The 25,726-nt window shown below is 47.4% G+C and overlaps 2 protein-coding genes across 3 annotated transcripts; one reads left to right on the forward strand and one right to left on the reverse strand.

Moving 5' to 3' along the window:
* Nucleotides 1-351: 351 nt before the first annotated feature.
* On the reverse strand, nt 352-951 carry LOC135400518 (uncharacterized). Its single transcript, XM_064632350.1, has one exon. It carries the CDS (start codon nt 949-951, stop codon nt 352-354), a length of 600 nt encoding a protein of 199 aa, XP_064488420.1.
* A 10,263-nt stretch (nt 952-11,214) lies between these two features.
* On the forward strand, nt 11,215-23,710 carry LOC135399649 (uncharacterized). 2 transcript variants are annotated; one of them, XM_064631380.1, is made up of 6 exons: nt 11,217-12,193; nt 12,266-12,849; nt 13,996-15,057; nt 18,073-18,191; nt 19,023-19,166; nt 23,600-23,710. In XM_064631380.1, exons 1-5 carry the CDS (start codon nt 11,870-11,872, stop codon nt 19,118-19,120), a joined length of 2,187 nt encoding a protein of 728 aa, XP_064487450.1. In that variant the 5' UTR covers nt 11,217-11,869; the 3' UTR covers nt 19,121-19,166; nt 23,600-23,710. The 2 variants fall into 2 exon arrangements, with proteins under 2 accessions (XP_064487449.1, XP_064487450.1); XM_064631379.1 differs by having other exon boundaries at nt 11,215-12,849.
* Nucleotides 23,711-25,726: the final 2,016 nt, after the last annotated feature.

Below are 25,726 nucleotides of genomic sequence, written 5' to 3' on the forward strand. Positions count from 1 at the left end.
AGGCGCTACATGCTTGAGGATTGCAAGTCCCCGAACAGCTTTCGGTGTCTGAATGAAAAAATAAAAAACCTGCTAACGATATGGCGAAGCAGAGCATAAGCAACGTTAATTGGCTGAGTACGCTGTGTATGACATGCTATCGGCCTTAGGCCCGTTACACACCGACGTGTCGACTAATGACAAAATTCGGGTAGCCAGGTATACACGATACATGCTGTTTACCTTTTCATGCATACCAGTGTGGGAAACCTAAGTGAATAATCCCAGAACAGTAGCGGAGAAGGCTGTTATTGTGTGGCCATCAGAGCCAGACTGGTTAGCCTCATGGCGGCCAAAAGTGGTCGAAGAATTTTAAAGCTCGGGCTTTGCGATGTGCTGCTGGTGGCGCATCAACTTCATCTTCTGCTGTGTGTCGCTACAGGGCACCCCCCCCCCGCTGGAAACGACGCGCTTGGTGGAGCTGGTGGAAGCAGCGTATACAGGCGATGGGCCGGTGAGCGACGAGGCGACAAGGTTAGGGTTCTCCAAAAAGGCTGGTTTCAGCCTATCGACAGTGACCGTATCGTGCCTGCCGTTGATGGCTATACGGAAGATCTTGTCCGATTTCTCAAGTACAGGATAAGGGGGAAAGAGATTTCTTGATGGCGTCGGAACGGAGGAAAACGTGGGTGGCGGTGGATAACTCCTGCGGAATGTAGGGCTGAGCTGAAGAGTTTGCACGCGTGGGAACTGGGCAGAGTTATCAAAGGCATGCCACAAGCGATCGAGCAGCGCGGAAGGCTGGAGTTCTCGTTCTTGTGGGGTGAGGAACTCAGCGGGAAGGCGCAAGGGGGTGCAGCCGTAGACGAGCTGGACGGAGCTGCAGCTGAGGTCCGGTTTGTAGGCGGCACGGATGCCCAGAAGCATGAGTGGCAAAAACGCTGTCCAGTGAGAGCGATGATCATGGGCCATCAAGGCGGCTTTCAGATGACTGTGTAGCCTTTTGACCAGGCCATTCGAAGCAGGATGATATGATGTTGTTCTGATGCGAGATGTGCCAAGCAGGTTCGTGAAAGCCGTGAAAAGCCTGCTTTCGAACTACGGGTCCCTGTCAGTAAATATACGAGACGGCACTCAAAAACGGGAAATCCAGGTGGAAAGGAAAGTGGAGGCAATGGTCTCAGCTGTGGTGTCCCTGATAGGTGTTACCTCAGGCCATCGGGTATACCGATCGACGATGGTTAGCAGGAACCCGTCGGATGGAGGCAGGGGGCCGACGATGTCCATATGAAGAGAGTCGAAACGGGCGTCTGGCAGGGCAAACTTGTTGAGCGGGGTGATGGTATGCCGCTGTATTTTGCATCGCTGGCATGCGAGGCAGGCTCGGACCCATGAACGGATGTCTGCGTCCATTGAAGGCCAGACATAATGTTCCACTATGAGCTTCTGAGACGCTCTGGCGCCAGGATGAGAGAGGTCGTGAAGGGCGGCAAAGACTGCGCGGCGGAGCTCTGATGGGACGAACGGTCTAGAACGGCCGGTAGAAGTGTCGCCGCAGAGGCTTAAACCCGTGCCTGGCAGAGGAAAATCTTCGAACTGGAGAGAGGTTGAATGGTTGGTGCGGAGCAGAGGAAGTTCTTCGTCTGCAGTCTGCACGACAGCTAGAGCTTTGGGAGAAATGGATGTTGACGGAGCAGACAGGGGAGCGATGCGGCTCAGGGCATTTGCGGGGCCGTTCTTGCAACCCGGCACGTACTCTATATCTGTGCAGAACTGTGCTAGGAAACATAGATGCCGAATCTCACGGGGAGAATAACGGTTACTGGCCGACCTGAAAGCGTAGATGAGTGGTTTGTGATCCGTCAGGACAGTGAAGTTGCGGCCTTCCAGGAAGTGTCGAAAGTGCCGGACTGCAAGATAGGCGGCTAACAGCTCCCGTCCGAAGGTGCTGTATTTCTGCTCAGTGGGCTTGAGAGCCTTGCTGAAGAAGGAGATTGGGTGCCAGACACCGTTGAGCTCCTGTTGCAGAGCTGCTCCAACCACTTCGACAGACGCGTCTACCATAAGGGTAGGTGGAGCGCCATGTTTCGGATGGAAAAGGAGGTCTGCGCAGAAAGGGCGGTCTTGATTTGGGAAAATGCAGCCTGTGCCTCTGCATTCCAAGGAAGAGGGTTGACGCGGGTCTCCCGGTGGCTGAGGAGCGATTCCAGGGGACGGAGGATGGTGGCACAATGTGGAATGAATCGCCGGTAGAAGTTCACCAGGCCAAGAAACCTGCGCAGCTGCCGGATGGATTGGGGCTGGGGATAACTGTTAATGGCGGCAACCTTGTTGGCGAAAGGAGCGATTCCGGTGCGAGAGACCAGGTGGCCGAGGAATTCAGTTGACTCAACGCCAAACTCGCACTTCTGAATGTTTATGAGAATACCATGGGCGTCCAGACGAGTGAAGAGTTGACGGAGATGGTCTGCGTGCTCCTCAGAGGTCGAGCTTGCGACAAGAATGTCGTCAATGTAAGCGAAGACGAAGCCGAAGACGAAGGCCTGTTGTGACTGAATCGATAAATCGCTCAAACGTCTGCGCCGCGTTGCTTAACCCGAAAGGCATCGTTTGGAATTCAAAAAGGCCGAATGGGGTGGTAATCGCTGTCTTTTTGACGTCTTCGGGTGCGACGGGAATTTGATGATAGGCCTTCATTAAGTCGATTTTGCTGAACAGGGTAGCGCCGTGCAGGTTGACCGTAAAATCGTGCAACCGTGGTAGAGGGTAGCGGTCGGGAACTGTGGCGATGTTAAGTGCCCGATAATCGCCACATGGGCGCCAATCTCCGGTTTTCTTTGGCACCATGTGCAATGGAGATGACCAATCACTCGAAGAGGGCCGTGCGACACCGATGGCGAGCGTGTGCTCAAACTCGGTGCGTGCGATTTTGAGTGTCTCGGGCGCTAGCCGTCGTAGTCGTGTGAATATGGGTGGTCCAGTGGTGCAGATATGATGGACCACATCATGAGAGACAGGCCTTGACCAATTCGGCGGCTGAGTGAGGGAAGGAAACTCCCTCAGGATGGAGTGTCAGGATGGAGAACTACGGGTCACCAGTGTAGGAAACCTAAGTGAATAATTCCAGAACAGTAGCGTGGCCGTCAGAGCCAGACTGGTTAGCCTCATGACGGCCAAAACCGTCGAAGAATTTTAAAGCTCGCGCCTTGCGATGTCTTCTTCTTCGTCTTCATCCTCGAAGAAATGGCCGTTATCCACTAAAGGCGATTGGCCAGTACCAGATGAGGATCATAGGCGTGGATTTTCCTGAACGCTAGCTATATATGTGAGGAGGAGGAGGCGGAGGAGGAGGAGGTTGAGGCTTGTCGGACTAACGATAGGTATGGGATTCGCGGAGGATAGCCATGAAGTTAAGCGCAACAGAAAAGGCGAGGCGAAGATACGTTCGCAGCTCAAAAGCGCTGGCTAAGCGTCATGAAGGCAGCCACACTAGATATTACCGTCCAGTTCCACCTCCCTGCATGCAAAGACCCGAACGATAGAAGAGAGCCTAGGCAGAGGGGGGCGCCTTGCATTTTCAGAGGGCGAACCAGATAGTTCTGACGAAGTCGATCGTAGAGGCGACAGTGGAGAAGGAAGTGTTCCACTGTTTCGTCCTGTCCACAGTGTGGGCACAATGGCGAATCGTAGACGCCAGCCCGATGCAGGTAGAAGTTTAGGGGGAGGGCAAGGCACCGGACGCGCGTTTAGGATACCTCTATGAGGCGCGAGGAGCAGCAGTCGGGCTGCCATGGAGATGACAGGTGGTCGTATCTGGGGGGAAGTGGGCGGCACGCTGAAAGCTCCAAGAATCGCCGGTATCTGGATTTAACGATTTGGAGAAGCGGTGGCAAGGTATCGGTGATGGGCCCAGTAAGGGAGATCTTCGCCAGGCTGTCAGCTGCTTCATTGAGCGTGAGGCCCTTGTGTCCGGGGATCCACGTTAGCACGACTTCGGAGATGTGGGGCGGAGTGAGGGAGGCAAGCAATTCCAGCAGTGGGCTAGACGGGTTCGCCAGAGATGTGATGACTGATAGGGAGTCTGATAGGAGCAGCGTCTTGCAATAGCGGCCAGGGACCATCCTAAGAGCCAGAACAATAGCGAGGAATTCGCTCTCAAAGACTGGGATGTAGTCAGGGAGGCGGATGGGGAAATGACCATCAAGACGGAAGAAAACGAGGCCCACGCCGGCGCGCTGACCAGAGACGGACGCGTCAGTTGCTACCACCAGGTGTTCAGGAAAGCGGTCAATGTGGCGATTGAGGATTACCTCAAGCTTGTTGTGGTCTGTAAAACTGGTGCCGATGCGCTGCGATGTGCTGCTGGTGGCGCATCAACTTCATCTTCTGCTGTATGTCGCTACAACAGTGTATTACACATTAGACACATTAAAATAGCGGAACAAAATGCAACTAGTAACGCAATACAGAATAGCACATCAACCAGGTCATGACTGATGACCAGCAGAAAGTGATGTAATGCGGGACAAGGCGTACTTCAGTTAGGCACACTGTTAGGCGGCAGTATTAAACGTCTGATCACTGATATGCATCATATGTTTGTCTGCTTACCTTTTATTCCGGTGTTCATCTATGGCTCGAACATCTTTAAAATCCACGAAACGAAATTACCATCCGTCCACCTGGACGCCAGCTGCACAACTGTCAGACGGGTCAGGGCAGGCGCTTCGGACGAAACGAACGCGAGCGAATTCACCAGTTAAATAAGCCTCAGCCAATCATGATGGAGAAAGATCATGTGGGGTACCAGAGCCAATCAAAAGCCATTCGTCCCGTCTGAGTGCTGCAGTGTAGCGACATGAACTATCACCAACTCCCCCTCTTCCCCCCTTTGACCAATGAAAAGCACAGAGCCGGAATAGGGCAGGAAATGCCGGCTGCGACACTATTTTCGCAGTGGCGAAACCCGCTAAAGCCCTGCCACACGCGGTCACCGTCCTCTTGATTTCCGAGTGTCCCAAGCTTATGTGCATCGACAAGGACCGCATGGTCATCTTCCCATAGAAAAAAATGTACGAGACCAACATCTTGGAACTCGTGTCCCTGAACCTCATCGCTTCCTCTATGCTGAGAGGCATTTGCGCTTCCAACGAAGCCTTTGTTTTAGGCAAACCCCGTTATTTAATCCTCAATACAGAAGAGCAAAGAGAGCACTGAAAAACTACGACTGGACTGCCGTGTTTTTCCTCACTTACGGGCTTCCCACTATCGCAGCAAACATTCGAAGAACTTTACTAGTGGACGAGTATAACGACAAGTGTATTCAATCGCCTTTTTTGCCTTACTGCGGTCTTTTTTGTGTCTACGTAGCCACGCGTATGTCGAAACACTACAGCTTCAAAAATTGGGTATCCATGTCTTCCTGTAACCTTGAAGAGAATGATTAAAAAATAAAACGTCTCCTCGCGAGAGAATTTGCTTTGTAAAATAGTCTATTGCGAGACGATCTTCCAATGTGCTGGCTCGATGCTTTTCGCCCACCACCAGGACGTCCATGGAAGTGTGGAGAAGAGTGTGGAGCCACTAGCGATGGACAATGGGTCGCTTGAAACCCGCGTTGATGATGCACTGTCCACTCTTTCTCTTGGTTTGTACTTTTCTAACAGCTCGAGCTTGTAATCTACGAAACGCTTAATTTTCTTTGCAATCTTCCCACTGGCGGTGAACAGACGTAAGGGTATCAAATTGAGAATCGAGCAAAAGTCGCCATCGCTGTGAATATAATCGCGTAATCGCAGCAAGTCCCAATACATTCGCGTTTGCATGCAAACCTCTGCTCAGGCATCATGACTGACGGAATGAGAGTACAACCATGTTTTTTTTACTTATCATGAGAGGTTACATGAGAGAGGGAGTTAGCCTCCAGCTTTGGTTTTGTAGCTGGGAAGACAGCCTAAATAGAGACGAAGGCTCGAGTTTTGCCAATGGCTGGTGTTCCTCGATCAGAGTCCACCACTACGACAGGTTCTCAGCTGATCGTCAATCCGCAAGACGAACGTCTTTGGAGGAGGCTTGAAGGTTAGGACCAGGGCAGATCTCCCGCCAGTAGTCCCATTCGTAATCTGCATAGATAGAAAAGAGCGTGAGAAACACGTGTTTTTAAATTACAGACACGCACAGTCTTCTTCAATCACAGAGTCACACTGGTGGTCCATCTTATCCATCTTCTTTTTCTTCCTTTGCCAGTCGAAGTCCTCCGCAATGCACGTCCAACGGTACAGACTGATTGCCGAGAAAGGGGCGTACCAGTTGGTTTGTCCAAGGTGCTTCATCAATCAAGGGAAACGATTAGAAGGAAAATGAATGAAGCGGTCCTGATACCGAGCAGTGTTTCCCAAACTTTTCCAGTACGGGACCCCTTTAAGTATTACCAAACCTACCATGACCCCCCAGCCTTATAAGCCTTCCGAAAATTTACTTTTCCAATTACGCATTTTATTTACATTGTAATTTATTTAAAAGACATTAACCACAGAGAGAGCTACCCAAAATGCTTATGATGTTTTTTTAACAAGGATAATGTATTTTAATGAAAAGGATGTGTTTGCTTTCTTGATACAAGCAAATCAATACGTTGGTCTGTGTGCATCAAGGCATATCGAATGTCTGCTTGGACCTTCCATGGCCCCCAGAAAAAGGATCACTACCCATCTATGGGTCATGACCCGCAGTTTGAGAAACACTAATCTAGAGCAACACGTGTGTCAGCACGGAATCTCGAAAAGAAGTAGAATTGATGAGAATACAACTAGGGTTGGTGGCGTCATCAAGTATACAAAAAGGAGTGTCGTTGTGAAATAAACCTTCTGGAGGTGTGCGCATGTATGCGCTAGTTGTTTGTTTCTTTTTCTGTGTGTTTCTCTCGCACTCCAGTATGAAATCCCTCATATAACAGATCATATATCAAATATTGGTGAAGCTGCCCTACTTTTTGCCTACGAGCTTGTCGTCTATAAGACGACTTTCTGTTTTCAAACATGTGGCATCACGAGAAGACCGGTTCGAGGTTACATTTTGCTGTGGTGGGCAAGAAGCGGGAAAAACGCGTCATCTGATAGGCTGGTAAAGCTGATAGTGCCCACCAGCATGCTTTGCGAGTTGGCGTTACGTAATCAATGACGTAGGGGTGCAGGTCGTCCATATATACACCGTACACTAGTGTTTTCTTTCGGTGGTAGCGCCCCCTAAGGGGGAACGCAGCGTAAACCAGCAGAAGCAGCGTAAACGCTTGGTACCAGCCAGCAGCGTCAATCAGAGCTATGCCAGTTTCGCCGTTCGAAAGGTGCCGTTCATTTCAAGCACGGAGAGTCAAAGCAGAAGGGGAAATAGAAGCTAATTCTATGTGGTAGCAGCCACAACGGCCACTTACTGGAAAAGAGAGGCAACTTTTGCCTTAAAGTTTCCTTCATTCCTGAATATGTGTCAAGAACGTCATCGACAATGGGTAGCTCCTCTACGAACGTCAAGTATTGAAGAAAACCCTTTCGCGACATTCCATCCAACTTCCTGCTCGGCACGTTGTTTCTAACTTAGCACTCATTTCATGCAGTCAGTATCTTTGTCAGTGACCAGTTCAGCATCACGATGCGGACATATAGCACAGCAGCTTGCGTGAAACAACTACAAAGTACACCGTGCTTAGCAAGGTGAACTAATATGATGGAGCAGGCTAAAATTGAAGTACACTGTGTGTCAGACATTAGTGCTTATCTCTTTTACTCGGAACTCACTTTTTTGCAGCATGTCGTCTGTGATGCGGCAGGATGTGGGGCAACCTACGTGACAACGGGTCAGTTCACAGTGCCTACACTGGACGTGGATGCCAGAGCCCTCAGGGTACTTCGGATGGAAGCTAGGATGAGACAGTCAAACAAGGTTGAAAGCAAAAACTTTACTGACGGTCGAGACCTTGCACCTATCGCTTGTACTGGGAGCACCTCTCACGCACACCCAGCAGAAGTAACCCTCGGGGCGGACAGCGCAACGCCAGCAACCACGCAATACTCCGAGCCAGAGGCAGGAATCTGGTGGGCAGAACAGCAGCCAGAACCAAGAACCCAGGACCAGATATGAGACAGGACCAAGAGCCGAGCGGCAGAACTCGAAGCCGATGCAAACTACCAGCCCGAAGTCCTTGTTCTCTTGAAGAACCCAATCGCCCGTGCACTTCTGTCCGCACACCTTACGTCACACCCTCTGCACGCCCCCCCCCCCCCCCCCGAGCTTCTTCTTTGCCGAGGTGTGACCCGGATTATGACACCATCAAAGACCTACTTTTGGAAATCTGGACTCCCTTCAATAATACTGCTTCCCTGCAAATACAGGGTAATACGGGAATATTTGTCCTCCCCCTTCATTATCATCAGTGTATTTGTTGTTGTTGTCGTGCTCGAGTTGCGTTTCGCAACTCACCATCATTTTATATAGATATATTCTGTCCACATGACCTTATTATGCGTTGTCACTTCTTGCTGACCACCACTTGGTTGTGGTGATTGCTCATTGGTGGTAGACAAGATCGTGCTGAACACTGAGAGGTGGTGGGTTCGAATCCTAGCACCGGCTGTGCTGTCTGAAGTTCCCCCTGTGTTTTTGGAAGACCTTCCAGACGAATGTCGGCACAGTTCCCCCCGAAGTCGGCCCAGGACGCATACTAACCCCCCTGTCCCCCAATCCCCCGATCAAGAATGGGCATCGCAGCTCCGCTATGTGGGTTACATCTAACCGCTTCTTGCTCTTCACACACCTGTTTCTATGGATACCGCAAGCAATACCGGGTGTCCCCTGTGCACAGAACACAGCGGAGACGTTATTTATTCCACAGTTTCTACCGAAATCATCGCATCACCTGAACTACATCAAGGACGGTGGATTTACAGTAGCGCTACCAACAATCCTGGACTTGTTTTCTGTTCGCTGCTGTGATAAAAGCGCAGGCTTTCTTGAAACCGGCAGTGGGCATCGCAGCTCCGCTATGTGGGTTACATCTAACCACTTCTTGCTCTTCACACAGGTGAGGAATGACGGTTCATTATTTGCTAAGAAAAATAGTAACATTTTACTTTTGGAGCTGCCGTGCCCTCTTGCTGTGTATTCTACGCTGTATTAATGTTGCAGTGTCATATGTACAAACTTTGTTGCGAGTTGTGTAAACTGTATGACTGTGTAGAGCGTCTGTTCTTGCTCTCGGGCAATGTGGAACTGAATCTAGGTCAAAACAGGACTCACGAGCTAAGACACAATACTAGAAGTACTGAAAGATCTTAGCACATGATCGAGTGAACTTGAAACAGGTCAAACGCAGCTATTAGAAGGAGTGACATCAGTACAGAAAACGCAGACCGAAATTGCGACTCATATGACTGAGTTAAGCTAAAGGCTGTCTTCTGTGGAAAAAACGGTTTCTACTTTAAATATCTTTCAAAGGTAACTTCGAGAAGTAAAGAAAGAAAATGTTCTTCTGCATTCGCGGCTTGATGACCTCAAAGATCGTTCGAGGCGAGATAACTTAATTTTCTATGGAATTGTTGACTCCCATTCTGAAACCTGTAAACAATCAGAAGGAAAACTGCTTAATATTGTGAATGATAAGCTCTCTCTTTCGCTGACAAGTGATTCATTCGAACGTGTACTTAGAATAGGGGGGGGGGGGGGTCGAGGTAGCTTGCCGTTGTTGGCCGCACTTAGAATAGGTGTCTTCAGGTCCACTAAACTACGACCTATAGTAGCCAAGTTTTCCACATACAAGAAACGTGCACTCGTTTTTCAATCCAAGTCTAAGTTAAAGCCTAGCGACTTCTCTGTTTCTGAACGTTTTTGCCAGTCTACGAGGATTGCAAGGAAAAAAACTAATAGAATACGGCAAGACAACAGGTGCGCCTTTTAAACTGAGATACAACAAGCTGTTTGCCAATAACGCTTGGTCTTGCAACGACAGTCATGAAAACTGTGTCTGTGAGTTAAACTCAGCTAACCAGAACTATGTCGATAACAGAAATGAATCTGGTGCAACTGCTCCTTCGTCTCATGTAAATATGGAACAGCTGAATCAGCGTTCCCAAGGCTCACAGTCCAACGATGTCAGTTTGCCAAAAAAATCTTAGCAAACACGGCAAAGTTTATCGTCACTTGAGTCAAATATCTCGATCATGTATACTAACATTAGGTCATTCCTGAAACATCGTGACGAGTTGTGTTCATTTATAGATTCATGTGAAGCTAATATTGTTTTCCTGACTAAATATGGATATCAGCCAAAGTGACTAACCATGAGCTGTTTCATTGTCACAAGACACATAATGCATATCGTGCTGACAGAGGTCAAAGAATGGGTGGGGGCGTACTAATCGCAGTATCTGATCACATTCAGTCATCAATAATAATATATAATTCTTGATATATAATTATTATATAATAATTCTTGATATATAATTGTTATATAATAATTCTTGATATATAATTATTATATAACAATTCTTGACCTCGTTCTTACAACTGCGCCTGATCTTATCACAAACTTGTCTGGTGTAGTTGGATTGAGTGATCATTCCATATTCGTTGCTGTCTTAACATTCCGACTCAGAAGCCATCTAGAACTACGAAGTTAATCAGAAATTATAAGAAAGCAAACTTCTGGGATTAACAATGAACTCTGCTCGTTTTTGGATACTTTCGTAGCAAACTTTGCTTCTACTTCTACGTACTATGGAACGTAACTGGCTATTATTTAAAAACAAGGTACTGGAGCTTCTTGATAAACATGTTCTACTCGTGAAAATTCATTCACATTCTCGTTTTCCCTGGTACAGCAGAGCCCTAGGAAGACTGCAATAAGAAAAAGCATCTTTTCCGAAGTGCAAAGCTTTCCCACTCCAAACTGAAATGGGAAAAGTACCACGTGGCTGCCTCGGGATATAGAAATGCTGTGAAGGAGGCTAAATTTAAATTTTTCACTGTTTCCCTTTTTGGTGGCAGTGTCGATTATGTAATCGCTTCAGCCAGCGCAGTTTGAATGTTCCATACAAAAGACAGTCCTTTCTTTTTTCATCTACCCGTTTACTATTAATGAGTTGCACTCATTTTTATTGGCATTGACGTTATGATTTGCGGCAGTTCATTAGCGAAAGTGGAGTTGGTCCGTCGCATCTTAGTCACATCGATTGTTAATCAAAGCCTACCGTACCCGCTGTAGTGCCCCTCATCCATTTCACTTGTGCACTCGCACACACTGCATACTTGTTCCACATCCTCAACACATTTTTTGCCAGAATTTGCGCTCACAATTAATGCCGCTGCCGATTGAGGAAGAAGAAGCAAAGCAGCAGTCGGCGATCGTGCCACGGGACTGCGATACGTTAAACAGTTGAGTTCAGAAGAATAACAGGAAACGGTTCATATTCCTTGTTTTAGGCCATAAGAGCCAACGGTGATTATTGAACATCACAGTCAGTCTTCAGACGGCAGCGAAGATACAGACAGCACGCCTCAGAGAATAAGCAGAAGCCAGCCATTCGATTCTATCCGTACCAAGTATGACCTCAACAACGGACAAGTGAGAAAAACTACTGTCAACCGAACTCTTCAGCAACCTCGTCCTGATCTTTGCTTAGAAGCGCCGCAAAATATCCGGCAGCTAGAAACGGTGGTAAATTTTGGTGGATACCACTACACCCTCGTGCCAGCGGCGAACTATCCTGGAGGGCCACCCCCACCTGTCTCCCTGTCACACCTGCCGCAAGACTGCGAAGAGGAACAAGATGCTTTACTTCTTCCTGTAAGAACACACGTAACCTGTAGCAACCTTCTTCGTGTGACAAGGGAAATTGCCGATATGCTTGCGCGTATGCGTGAGGACCCCATCGACCAACTGATCTGCGAAACCCTGGAGAGACGAATCGAACAGCAGCAGAGGCAACTGTTGCGTCCACGTGTGTCTCAGCAGCAGACGACACACCCACAAAGTCCAGCGTCAGTTTACGGAAATATGAACCGTCCTTCATTGATGCAACAAATGAGACAATCAGTACCTCGGCAAGCAATTCAAGCAACACAGGTTGGGTCACCGTTACGTGTGGAGGTTGATCAGCAAGGACAACTGCAGACATTGCAGCGGACACTGCATCCACAACAGCAGATCGCATTTTCTGTGGGACAGGTGAGAAACGCTATGATAGCTCCAGATATAAACGAGCTAGTGTCTACGCGTTCACGGCATCCAAGGTTTCAGGTAGCAGACCAAAGGGTTGCGCAACAAATCGTACAGCGGCCCATACTCCAACCTGTTGGTCACTCAGTCATGCAAGAACCGGGACCACCAGTCCAGCACTTTTCGGTGCAACAATGTACCCAACCACTGGGGCAAGTGATTCGCCAGCTTTTGAGCGAACCAGTTATTCAAATCGTTGGCCAACAGGCGGCACAGTACATTTACGAACCGAGTAATCAATACACCGTACAACCACCACAGCTGTGCATGAATCAGACCGTTGCACAACAAGTCGGAGGACTGGTGCACCAGCCGATGGGTCAGGTGGGCGAGCCCGTCTGCAGGCTGGCTGATGGTGGTTTTTGTGTGCGATGTACATTTTCCTCTGCTAGCTATGAGAAAATTACTGCGGGTCCGCATAAGATGCAACAGCACCCCCTGATCGACCAACACATGGTGGAGACGCTGCAAGTAAATAACCAAGTCATGCCAGTGTATTCTCTGGAACACCAATTAGCTGGACGCGAGGTTTCTCAGGCAGCGGACCAGCAGCCAACTATCAATATTGGAAAGGATGCGTTCTTCATCAGAACTGGAATGCAGGAGTGAGTGAGATAATCAGTTCGCCGAATAACGTTCCCATTTACAGATGAACAGCACAGGGGTCGTCTTCACGATTTCGAAGTCGGTTTCCATTTCGTGAATCTACTGAGGCAGTACACAATAATTGGGCCCATATTGGCTGGGTGCTGGCGATACGGGTTCAATATGGAACCCTTTTTCCCAGGATTTTTCCCATATCGGTTCAACCCTTGCAGCATATGGGACCCATATTGCCAAGTCTGAGCCAGCAATGTGGAAAATGTCTGCAATATGGGTCCCATATTGCTAAGTTGCCAAGTTGGAACCAATATGGGGAAAATGTCGGCAATATGGGCCCCACATTGCACGTGCGCGCCCCATATTGACTGAAAATGCGGAAAATGGGACGTACCCGTATTGGTACTACTACCAAATGTCCAAGCAGCACGACAAGATTAGACGTTGAAGCATTGGAAGTGCCCTCTATGGGAAATGCCTGCATGGGAAATGCTCTCTACATGTGGACATGCGTTCATTGTCGCTCATAATGAGGGAGAATTAAACTTCTTTATTGAAAAAAAAAAAGAAAAAAGTGGCGTGATTGGCTGCATCGCCTCAATCACTGTTTGGTAGCTTTATTCGTTTGGAGTTCTTGCGGCTCATTTGCATACTCCAATTACGCGTTCAAAGCGAAAATTTGACGTATGAAACGAGTTTTCGGATAAGCATGATTTGTTCGTAATTTACTGAAAAACAAAGGGTGCAGGCTTTATCTGTAGAATCCCCGTTGAAAAAATCTGAGAGCCATCTGTATGAGCAATCACATCAGCTTCTATGAGCATATATGTGCCATATGAGGCTGGATCGTGCAAAATACAGCGTATGAGCTATATGAGCGTGCACATACAACTCATACTGCTCGTTGCCTTTCTCATGTTGCTAATTTCTTTGCCCATAGAGAGCTCTATGATTTTTTCAACTCGGATATATATATGGTACTACGGATGAAGATATATATACATACGCAACTACCTGAGGCAGCCGCTATTAAAGTAATACTTTTATATTACGTGGTAACGGTGCACCCCGCTCTGCAGCATTCTCTGCATCTGTTTTGCAAAACAGCTTATCCTCCCCCCTTGCACTCCTTAACATGTATTCTAATCCAGGCAGCTCCTCCAAGGCTACCTTGTAGAACGGAAGAAAAAGAAGCAATCTAAGAAGGAGGAGTCGAAAGCAGAAAGAAAACAGTCGTCATCGATGTTACCCATGGCTGAGAGACATTTTGAAGAAGCGGCAATTACAATAGAACGTTTCAAAGGCTTGGCTCCCACCAAGTTGTGCACGTCATCGGAATCAGCCGGCGGAGAACGTCGACAATCACCGACTCCAGATGATGACCTTCAGTACCGAGGCAACAGCCCAATAGGGAATCCCAAACGTGAAAGGGCACCAGGACGCGCAGGCTGTGCTTGTCGGCCGTTTACTTTTGGCTCACACGCGCCAAGCACGGATCCTAGTAAACCTGCAGCTACTCGATCCAAGCAGTACAGCAGAGAAATACAATCAAGCCCTCCCAGATTGACCACTTCGAGAATAGATGACACAGGTGGCTTGGGTGATCAGATAATTTACCGTAGGTTGAGCCAAAACCCCGGACAGCAAGAGAACGAGCTCAACAACCACCTTCGGCTGAGTATGGTTCCCGCACAGCCACAGGACCAGCCCATTAAGGCCCGCCGGTTGAGTCAGGCTCCCACACAGCTAACCGGCAATGTCATGCTCTGCCAGGACTGTAAATGTGATAGTATCCGGGTCTCTGACTCTCAGCGAAATGACATTGACGAGCCGGGCTTAAAGGCAAGCATATCAATGGCTCGTATGACAGACCTGCATCGACAAACTAGTCAACCTGAAGGCAATCAGGGTAATGGCGTAGATGTCCAGAAACAACCACAGGACATTGGATTATATGGTTGCGTGTTCGCTGAGCACAAGCAGGACGGCGTCCAGAATGATTCTGTTCCTGATCAGGCAGGTCCTGCCGTACAATGTCCGACTAGCTCATGCGAAAGACTCCCTGGTCTTGGTTTAGTGCAGGAAAGGCCGCTGTCTCCGCCTGCACCTGAAGCGCTGCCTGTTTCACTTCCACAAACGCGGGCTGCACCTCCTGCTCAAGCAGTACGAGTTCGTGTGCCTCTTTCGCTGAAGATAAATGACAGTGTGGCAAAGTAAGTCGGTCTTGTTATGCGTTCGATGACATTTGTAGCAGCACAATGTCTCATTGTCCTTCCCTCCGTCCCTACACCTATGTCCGTCCTTCAACGCACTCGTACTTTCGGAGCATTGTCTCTTGTATGGTTTTAGGTTTGTAGCACCTCGCAGAAGCTTCCAAACGGGACAGAATAGCGTTGTTCATCGTACATTTACCGATTCCGAAGGCAAAAGGCAAAAAGCCAACTGATCGAAGTGCGTTTCAGTTGTATTGCGTTTCCAACAGATGGGTATGCTATTTTCGCGCGATGTTTAGTCCAAATATTAGGTCACAGGTGCGCTTTCGTATCGAGGCGCACTCTTATCATGACTAAGCCACATGACTTAGCAGCGAAAAATTTGCCGATATGACACAAAGGTCGTCTCAAACATGATAGCGTCCTTGTTTTCTTCTTATTTTCTTTTGGTTTTGTTGTTTTTCCTGGCAGCATTCCCTTTAATACCATTACATAAATCGCTAATTATTTGTTACGAGTACGGCGATTCAAACGGAAAACCGCAAATTTGCGGTAGGCGACGTGATTTGGGCTCAAACAGCATAGTGCAACGGTATCGCCTAAACTGATGATAATATTGGTCACCTTACGTTGTACAGAGCTTCACCAAGATCCTGAAAACGGGTAGGGGAGGGGACGGCAAGATGAAATAAATTTCCAATTGAATAGGATTTTCTTTTCGCATTAAAAAAAAAACTAGCCATAGGCACATTCTCAGAGGTCTAGAGCTTCTGATCTGTGAATCAGAACGGACATAGCCGGTTCTAAAGTGAACACAGAACAAGAAATTCAAAAATGCAGATTGTCTCATCTTGCCCCAACCATCCGGGCGAGACGAGACACGCCGTGATAATGATCTATACAAATTAGTTTTTTGCAATCCAAACACCTACACAGCCGCTTTGAGCCCACCGCCTACATGAACCACACAGAACTCGGTGCTATTTCCCTCCACCGTCCTTTGTAAAGAAAGCACTGGCAGTCCGATGTGTCGCTGGTCGTTCGCTTTTGAGTACGCTTCTGCTTTGCCGGAAATATCCTAGGAAACAGGAAAATTTGCTTGAAAATCCTAGGCACAATAGGAACAATCCGGGGTAGTTGGTATAGGTTCATGATGACGAATAGCAGCAACAAGACAAGGACAGCACCCTTAAAAATGAACTTCACCGCATAGCACGCTCCTAGCCAACCATCATCTCGAATGATATCGTTATCTGCTCTGATTTGTTGAAAACGGGAGGCGTACGCCTTTTTTGTGACACTTATGCTGTTCATAATTGTCACAGAAAAGGCGTACGCCTCCCATTTTCAACAAATCAAGGCAGATAACGATATCATTCGCGATGATGGTTGGCTAGGAGCTGCTATGCGGTGAAGTTCATTTTTAAGAGTGAGGGTAGAAGGCTTAAGGGGTAGGCAAGAATGACAGGGTAGAAGGTTTCAGTTGAGAGTCTGCAGTTGTCCTGTCTCCTTCTACCCTGTCTTTGTCTTCTTGCTACTATTCGTCATCAAGTCCTAGGCAATATGCAACAAAAAGAATCTCTGAGGAACAAGCGTAAAGCCACCTGATAGTTGACTTACCAGTTTCTAAATTCCACTGAATTTGAATTGCATTAAAATTTAGATTACATTAAGGTGTTGTCTCTCGCCACGTGCATATCACCGGGTGCATTAATTTTCCAGTTAAATGTCGGATGACCAAGAGTCTCCATATTTTTCATATCTAGATGAGTGAATAAAGAAATAGGATGTGGACCTACATTGACAGAATAAGCCTGCGACACGCTGCTGCACAGCTGACAAGAAAATGCACTACAGAAAATTGCGCCTTTTCTTTTTTTTTTTTTTTTGTGGATCTTTACATTCCAGGCAGAAGTAACCGATTTTGTTTCTCTCTCTCTCTCTCATTTCAACACAAACACCAATCGGGACAATTCTCACGCGCAATAAAGCGGACATGCAGAGCCATCTATGAGTAAAGTTTCAAGCGCATGGAGCAACGCCTCTCTCAGACAGGCGGCGTCAAGCAAAAAATGTCGCATCTTGCTCTGTGTCTCATCTTGCCCCACCTTACCCTACATCACTCTGCAAGTGCAATGTTGCCAATTCCAATGGTTGGCAAATATGTTAGTAGCTTCTGTGTCAGTGGCATTGTTGACCATAGGGCCCCGCGGGGTGCATAGACCCTCATGTTTTCTAATTGACGATCCTGGTGATCTTGGCCTGCAGTTGTGTACCTTGATGGACGCCTCTGTTGAAAATAAATGAGAAATGTGCAGCTAATTATTTATAGGATCCGGTATGACGTTTCATCAAAGCGAAGGGGACCACAATCGCTACTTTCATGCGTTACGCAGACCGAACGAAAAGTACAGCTTGTAGTTCCTTTGCAGTTACCTCTGAAGTTGAGGTATACGCGCCATAGTGTCGATATACAGGGTCTTTACTTTTATCTACGGCTAATTTTCCTAAAAATGGAAGATGCATTAGGGCGGGTTTAATGTTGTCATTGGATTACTCGACAGGGCTGCTACTGGGGAAGCAATCTTTTGCTCACCCAGGGGACTAATTAACAGGGATTAGCAGGGAGCACATTGCAATATTAAAGCCTTATCACCACATGATCTTCTCGAACCACTGATGAAGCACTAAAGTAATCTCATCAGCGCATCGTGTGAAACCGAGCCTTAATATTACAATTGCAACGTGCTCCCTAAAGTCAATAATTAAAAGGTTGATTAACGTGTCTCTTTTAATTAGTCCCCTAATTGAGAATAAATACGCCTTCCTGGTAGGAGCCCCGGCGGAAGAAAAAGCGCCCTAGGGCAACTCCCCTTTTTATGAAAATTTGTTGTAGGTAAAAAAAAAAAAACATCCTGTATAGTGTTGCCTGTAAATTCTTGCAGTTTGAAAAATGTCAACACGCCGACCCACAGGCACTCAAAATGTATGTTTTCTTTCCTTTTCTGTTTTTAGGGACGATGAAGTAGAAGACTGTTTTATGTCACCTGTCTGCGTATTCTTCGGAGGCGGTGCCGTCCTGCTGATTCTCCTCATCGTCGTATATATTATTCTTTTCGGCGGAAAGACACAGTGTAAGGGACGACACAATAGTAGTGAGTGCTAGCAGCAAAAAGCTAAAGATTATGCGCAAGATTTTACAAAGTTATGCCTCTTTAAAATAGGCTTGCACTTGCGTTGCAAAAGCGCTGCTAATACGAATGTACGTACCCAACATATACCTACAATAATGCAAGAAAAAATAGCGAAGACTGGGAAATTAGAAAAATATACTTACGGAAAACAATCAGGTTAATACTTGTAGGCCGGACGAGACATATGCCACGCATGTCCTGCAGTAGACACGAGCCAGGCGGTATTGCATGCAGTAGTCTACGTTGCGCCAGTTTTATTCCGGTCATACTCGTACACAGGCGAAGGTCTAGAGGGAATGGGGCCCGAAAGTCCTGACTCCTCCCTCTCAGACAAGTCCTGCATTAGCCACTTCAAGTAGGTTTGTGATCTGGTTCCATATGTCTTCATATTTTGCTGGTGAGAACCAGTCTAGCCCCGGCGCAAACTAATGAGAACACCGTTGTGGAACATGTAACTCTTTGTAAGGTGTGTGGAAATGCGACTTGGATGTCAGAAAGAGCGAAAATGCATTTAACATGTAGTATAGAAGGCACAAGACTGGATGTTACGTTTAGTGAAAGTGTTAATAAGTGTGCTAAAGTGCTAATAAGTGAAATCACAGGAGGAGGCTAACAAAAGTCACGGTCTTTAGGGGATGCTAGTCGAGTGGCTGAATAAAGGGTCCAATAAAGCTGTCTTGTCAAACAGTGCGCGAATACTCCTGTGGGGTTGCATGGGCGTCAGCGATCGTGAGGCTTCATATATCCACGATTCTTACCCTTTCTTCACAGATAAGAGAATGGATACTTTTCACATATTGCCTACGGAACCACCGCAACCCAGCGACTACCACGGGCGGATGAACACTTCTGGAGACACCGCCATCTGAAGCGAACGTCCAGTCGTCGCCAGAAAAGACCATCTGACCATTTCTGGTATGTAAAGCAGATCGCTCCTCTTCCTTAGACGTCAACCTAGCGGTGAAGTCTCAGGTTGGACAGGGAGGTATGCTATAGCTCTGAATGGGCCAAGTACTGTAACCGTTTTATCTAGAAGAACCGTGTCCGTGCTTGGAACTCTCTTACAGAAAATGTGCAGGTACGGTATCGTAAAACTTCACCTCTGTATACCTGTTTAGCTTGTGCAAGTCAATACGCGAAGCTCACGGTAAGGGTAGTTTATGAAGCGCTGCGGTTAGAACGCCCTACACTCAACTCCACGTTAGAAACAAGATTATTTGTAAACGTTTCGCTTTTGGTGAGTTTTAATAAGCATTCTACTGCACGTGCCGTTAAGTGGAGAATAGCCCTATACCTTATGCTTCAATGCTCTGAATACGCGCCGCTCTGGGTTCAGTAAAACCGCTCAAGGCTACAAGGGCAAACAGATTTGTGAATGTGGCCGCATTTATAGCATTTTGTTTGCAACTATATCATGACACCCTTTCGGGTACAACTATAGGGGTAGAGATGATTTTACTACTCCCGCGGCGCGGTACAACAGCGAGTAGGGCAATTTCACTGCAAAAGTTGAACATTTCTACTGTGCGAGTACAAATGTCCTATTGTAAAAGTAGAACAGCGGGACCGTTTGCTGCTTGAATGCCATGCTGTTGTTCTCCAACAGTTGTACTGTAGAGACTACCTGCTCTTCTCCGCACAGCAATTGAAAAATGTAACACATATCCCGTGCATCAAATACGATAATGTAAAGTATTCCCTTCCTGTGGTGCTTCCTCATGTTTCCCGTTCCAAGCTTCCAAACTGAAGAAAACTGCAAATCGATGTATTCGTAGTTTATCTGACGCCTTAATGATGATTTCAAGCTTAATATGGTTAATTTTACATGGATTTTCCCTGAACGAGCATTACCGAAATAATATAATCTAACAGCAACAAGTAGTTGTAGGCTTGGTGGAAATACCATATTAACAGTGTCCAGAACAGTGCCAGGGTTGTGGTCTTGCCAGCGGTTAGGATGGTGGTTGCAAGGCCATCCTGCATGGCAGGGAACCTCTATCCTTACATTTTCCACGCATACATAGAACTTGGCCCTGTCAAAGACTCTCCCCTGGTACCCAATACGCAAAGTTTGGAGAAACTGCTTGGGATAGTGTCTGTCCACAGGTCACCAATTCTGCAACTTCTCGTTTCCGAGTGAAGGCGAACCTGTAGAGGAGGTGGTGTTCCTCTACATGAGTCCTGACCGGCGATGATGGAATGTCACAGCGGGCAGATGGACGTGGCCTCACACTAGGACGGTGCCGGTAACTGCCGTGCCGGCGCCGTAGCGCGTGGCAGCAGAGGCACGTCGTGATCGTCGTCCACGGGCCGCCACATCACTCCCCCCCCTCAGACGCGGAGCGGTGCATGCGGTTGAGGTTCACGTCGATACCATGAAGAGGAGAATGATGACGGCTCGTAGATTTTGGACGACTGGACATACGGCTTGTGCTTGTGGCTGTTGATGCAGCAGCAGCAGGACGGCGGGAACAAGAGCGCTGCGATCCGGGCGCGTTCCAGTGACGAGATGTGAATGCCGATTGGCTGAGTGGTTGCTGATTGTCTGCTGAGTGCGTTGAGCCCTTGTTGACTGCTCTGAGTGCTTGCTGAGAGATTGCTGCTGAGAGATTGCTGCCGAGCGTTGATTGTTGCTGAGTGATTGAGTTGTTGAGTGCTGATTGTTGCTGGGTGAGTGCGTTGATGAGTGGGCGACAGTACCGCGACCGGTACGACAGCGTGAATGCCGGTTGCCGCCAGAGGAGTGCCGGGGAGGACCGTCATGAAGCAGATGGAGGCCGGAAAGTCAGCTTACTGTGGTCTCCCTGCGGGTACCCGGTGGAACAGTGGTCCCGGTGCGCCTTGCCTGCTAGAGGGTGGTTCACTGCTGGTTTGCCGAAAAATTTAGGATGTTGCATGGCCGAATTACGCCGAACATGGTGTTCGTTGTTCGGGTCACCAAATGTAGAGGAGGTGGTGTTCCTCTACATGAGTCCTGACCGGCGATGATGGAATGTCCCAGCGGGCAGATGGACGTAGCCTCACACTAGGACGGTGCCTGTAGAACTGCCGTGCCGGCGCCGTAGCGCGTGGCAGCAGAGGCACGTCATGATCGTCGTCCACGGGCCGCCACAAACCTTTATTTCACATTGGAGGGCTATATAATTTTCACATTCGTGCGTGCGTAAAATAAGGCATAGCGGTCTTCAATCACCATTGTCATCACGTCTAGCTCCTGTTACGCATTCCCTAATTTTAAGCAAGCAGTAGTATATGTACGTAAAAGTATGCAAGTCTGTAGGGATTAGGGACAAAATTCTCGCACCAGTAGGAGCCTCCCACTTTCTGTATGAAACGCAGGAAAGATGCAAAATTAGTTTTCAAAAGTAGTGGCAAGCAGTTCTCTTCTTCGCATACCAACAAATATTGGGGGGGGGGGATTTATTGGCAGGAAAAACAATATTGGGTTAACTGTGTTACTCCTTGTAAGTATCCCTCAATATATTCATACCGAATATGTGTTAGGCATAAAAATAAAGAATTAGGAGCAGCAGAGTTTGCTGTGGGGAATGGCTACTATGCTGCCTCCAGTTACGGCCAATCTGCGCAATCGTTTTCTGTTGCTCTGACCGATATAGGGTGTCTTCACATGACGTCAAACGAACGCGTTTGGCCGCCATGGTGGTGGTCACTTTTTAAGCGCAGCTGCCGAGATTATCTAGCATTTGCTCGAAAACGGAGCCTTGAATGGTGTTTTGACATCCGGTTGCGTCCGTACCCTTTTTCTTATCCCGAAGACACATCGTCATTGTTGTTCTCACATTTTCTTTTATGAAAAGCACAGTCGTCGCATTGAAAAATAGCGCATTTTGTCATCTTTCAATGCCGCTAGCACAAGGAGTGACCACCAGTGGGAGAAGTTTACGAGCATGCCATGTCACTGTCACGTCACGATGTGGCGTATGTGCAAACTCCCCATACGTCCATACGACAAATCCAAGGCGAAAATGCTTGCACTGATACCTTTTGAACTGCGTCATCAAACAGGGACCACTTCAAGTGGAACCACTTCATCCGGTCCCAGCTCAAGAGCAAAGTTTGTAACCGGTACCAGTTGAGACTGGGACAGGTTGCAACTGGTACCAGGTGAAGTGTGTTATCACACAGGAACCACTTCAAGTGGTTCCTCAGCAGCTCAATAGTCCATTTCGCACATGGTCCTGGACCAGTTGCAAACTGGGTTATTGGGCTGAGACGAACGTGCGTCCTGGCCGAGTTCTAAGGGAACTATGTCGACATATGTCTGACAACGTGTATGAGGAAAACTCTGCCAACTAACAAATTCATCGCGAAATATGGTGCCTTTGCGTCGGCATGCACATGAGCAGAGAGTACCTCTTTTGTGTTAATCGGGGTACATAACGATCGACACGCATATCACATTCAAAACGCTTACGCCCCCTCCGTCGTCAGATTGGAAGTCGTGATTGCATCATTGCATGACGTATCACTACACCAGTATTGTATGGACGGGCCATGCTATGATTGTTCCGAGGGTGGGAGAACCCACTGTCTTCTCGCAGCCCATGCACCCACGCGCTATTTCTACGCCTAAGCGATCATAGATATAACGACGTGCACAAAATATCAGAGCCAAAGCACGTCTGGTGATGACGATCGCTATACATCAGCGTGCGAAGCAAGCGACCGTTACACAGTAACGTTGAAACACAGCGTTCATCACGGGAGCAGGAACGGGCAAAATACAAATGTAACAATTCCAAATTAGCTTTCGTTAACACTAACGAACCTTTCACAAAATTGAAATATGATTTTTTTCTACTATAAAGTTACTTTTTGACCGTTCCTATAACTTCGTCTTGTAATTTTCGTAGATATTATTATAAACCCATAGTGCAAGAATTTCCGTTGTGTTAAATGCTATTGTAACTTCATACCTTGAAAAGATGTTGATTTGTATGTACTGTTATGTTCACCTCTTCCCTACGTAGTGCCACGCACGTGGAATTGTAGGGTACATGAAATAAATTAAATAAATAAATAAATCTGTCCTGGTACCGAAACTGAAACTTTCCCCAAACATATCAACTGGTCCAGCCTGAACTAGTGCCATCCCAGTCTCCGGTTACGGCCAGTCCAGCTTGACTCTGGTACCATGCACTTCACTTTCCAGTTGCCACCAGTCCAGCTTGAACCGATACCAGTTCACTTTCCGATTGCCGTTAGTCCTGCTTGAACTGGTACCAGTTCACTTTCCAGTTACCACCAATTGATGATTTCATACACTGCGACTGTTGGAATTGTTAATTCAATTGTTAATTCGTGTACTTCCGTCGCTTCTTTTTCAGGAATGACTGACGCCATTGCAAGACAATGCAAGGTTATTCTGCCAACTTTCCAAGTTTATTAAGCTCAAACAGCCTTGTACACTTCATGGTTTAATAAAATATTGAAGAACACTATGCTGGCGCTGAGTACATGAGTCTGCGCCACGGGGAGCAGCAGCTCGGTTGTATGCACGTCGTGTGTTGCGTGAAGTTCACGGACATCTAACCTGCGCATCGAACCGCAGGCCGCGATATTATATTAATCGAGTGCAGCAGGTGCGCATCTGATAAAGCTTCCCACTTTCCTTAGATCCGTGCCTTTCCCCATTGAAGAACTATGGGTTTCCTCAGTTTACGTTTTACTGATTCAGTTCCAGACGAGGAAGAGGTCCTGTATATCCTTGGCATCTTCCCGCACAATTTCCACACCGAGAAAGTGATCTGGATCTCAGATCCTACACCTGCCACAAATTATCTTGGTGCTGTCCTGTACTCTTAATGGCAAATGTGTCACGGTATATATTGTTTCCGAGTTAACGTATTTCCACAATTTCTTACTAATCTAGTTGCTATTTGTCCAGGTAAAGGAAAAGTGTGCTTGGAGTTTGACAAAAATAAACAATCACGTGTATGGATATTGTTCATGATATCCGGTCAAAAACTATACAGTCCTATTTCTCTGATTATTCTGGTAGTGTGCCCAACACACATTTGTGCCTTTGCTACCTGGCATTAGGACTGCTACTGTCAAAGTCATGGCTACCCAATTTATTTGTCCCATGTCCAGGCCCTACTGTACGAGGTGGGTCATTAAATCACGTGACTCCGCGCTTTGTCGCATTCGTGCATACCCGAGTGGGAAGCGCACGCGCAATAGGGTATCCCGATCCTTCCGGTAAAAAATGACACGCTGCGTCTCGATGTCATTTGTTATATTAGTGCCAGCGGTACTCACTAGATACAGCCACGCGGTTATCTTGGCGGAATCGTGGACCGCGTCAAGCTAGACCAGCGGAAGAATCAATTGGGAATTCCTCGTGAAATTGAAAAATAAAAATAAAAATAACCGAGTAAGTTACTCAAACAGTTGGAGGAGGTGTACGGTGCCTTTGCGATGTCACATGCGCGGATGTTTGACTGGCACAAACGGTGTGCCGACGGGCAGGAGGATGTTGAAGTCGATGGCAGACCAGGCGGGCATGTCATTGCAGCAACACAACGGAATGTTACGAAAATTAATGAAATTGCTCACAACGATCACCGATTATGCATTCAGATGGTAGGAGAAATGGTGGACATCTCGAAGGAAAGGAGTAAGGATCGAAAGAGTAAGGAAGATGAGGCCCAGATTGTGGAAAAACAACTCGCCAGGGCAATGCGCCAGCTCACAACGCACTGTCGGTGAAGCAGTTTCTTGCCGAAAATGAAGGTTCCAGTGCTGGACCACCCACCTTGTTCGCCGGATGTAGCTCCTTGCGACTTTTACCTGTTTCGAAAAGCGAAGTCGTGTTCAGTGTTGCATAGATACGGGAGGGGGTATGTTGAAGGGGATAGCTTTTATTTAGGAACGTTGTAATAATAAACAGGATTTTCCCCTCCAGTCTGGTTATTGAATAGTCACGCCATATACAACTGCACTATCACTCATTTGCTGACTCAGTCAGCGACATGTGACGTCGTCCTCTGGAAGCCAGGGCAACCTGATAGATGCGAGTGTTTTTGAACTTATTCCCCTATGGCATCCTGAAGCTGTAGATCGCGCATGGTGTTCCCGTTTGACTGAAGCACATACACCCCAAACTGGGCAAAATGACAAAACGACATTTTGGATCTTACTGTTTGCGCTGTGGTCTATCATAAGTTTGGTAAGAGCTGTTTGCTTTCATTTCCACTTGCATTACTTCCATTAAGAAGAAGGAAACCCTCATGATACGCAAGCCTGAGCGATGGTCGAAGACACATAAGCAAAACACAACACCAGGGTTCAAAACCAGCAAAGACGCCTTAAAACGTATTTGCTAGTTTTGAGCCCTCGTGTTGTGCTTTGTTTATGTTCCTTCGCCCATCGCTCAGGCTTGGACTCGTGAAGTGCGTGGCCTCTACTTCACCCGAACTGAGCTGCACAAGGTTCACGGAAATGCATAGAGA

This window comes from Ornithodoros turicata, chromosome 7, assembly GCF_037126465.1.
Source record: "Ornithodoros turicata isolate Travis chromosome 7, ASM3712646v1, whole genome shotgun sequence".
Classification (NCBI taxonomy): Eukaryota; Metazoa; Arthropoda; class Arachnida; order Ixodida; family Argasidae; genus Ornithodoros; species Ornithodoros turicata.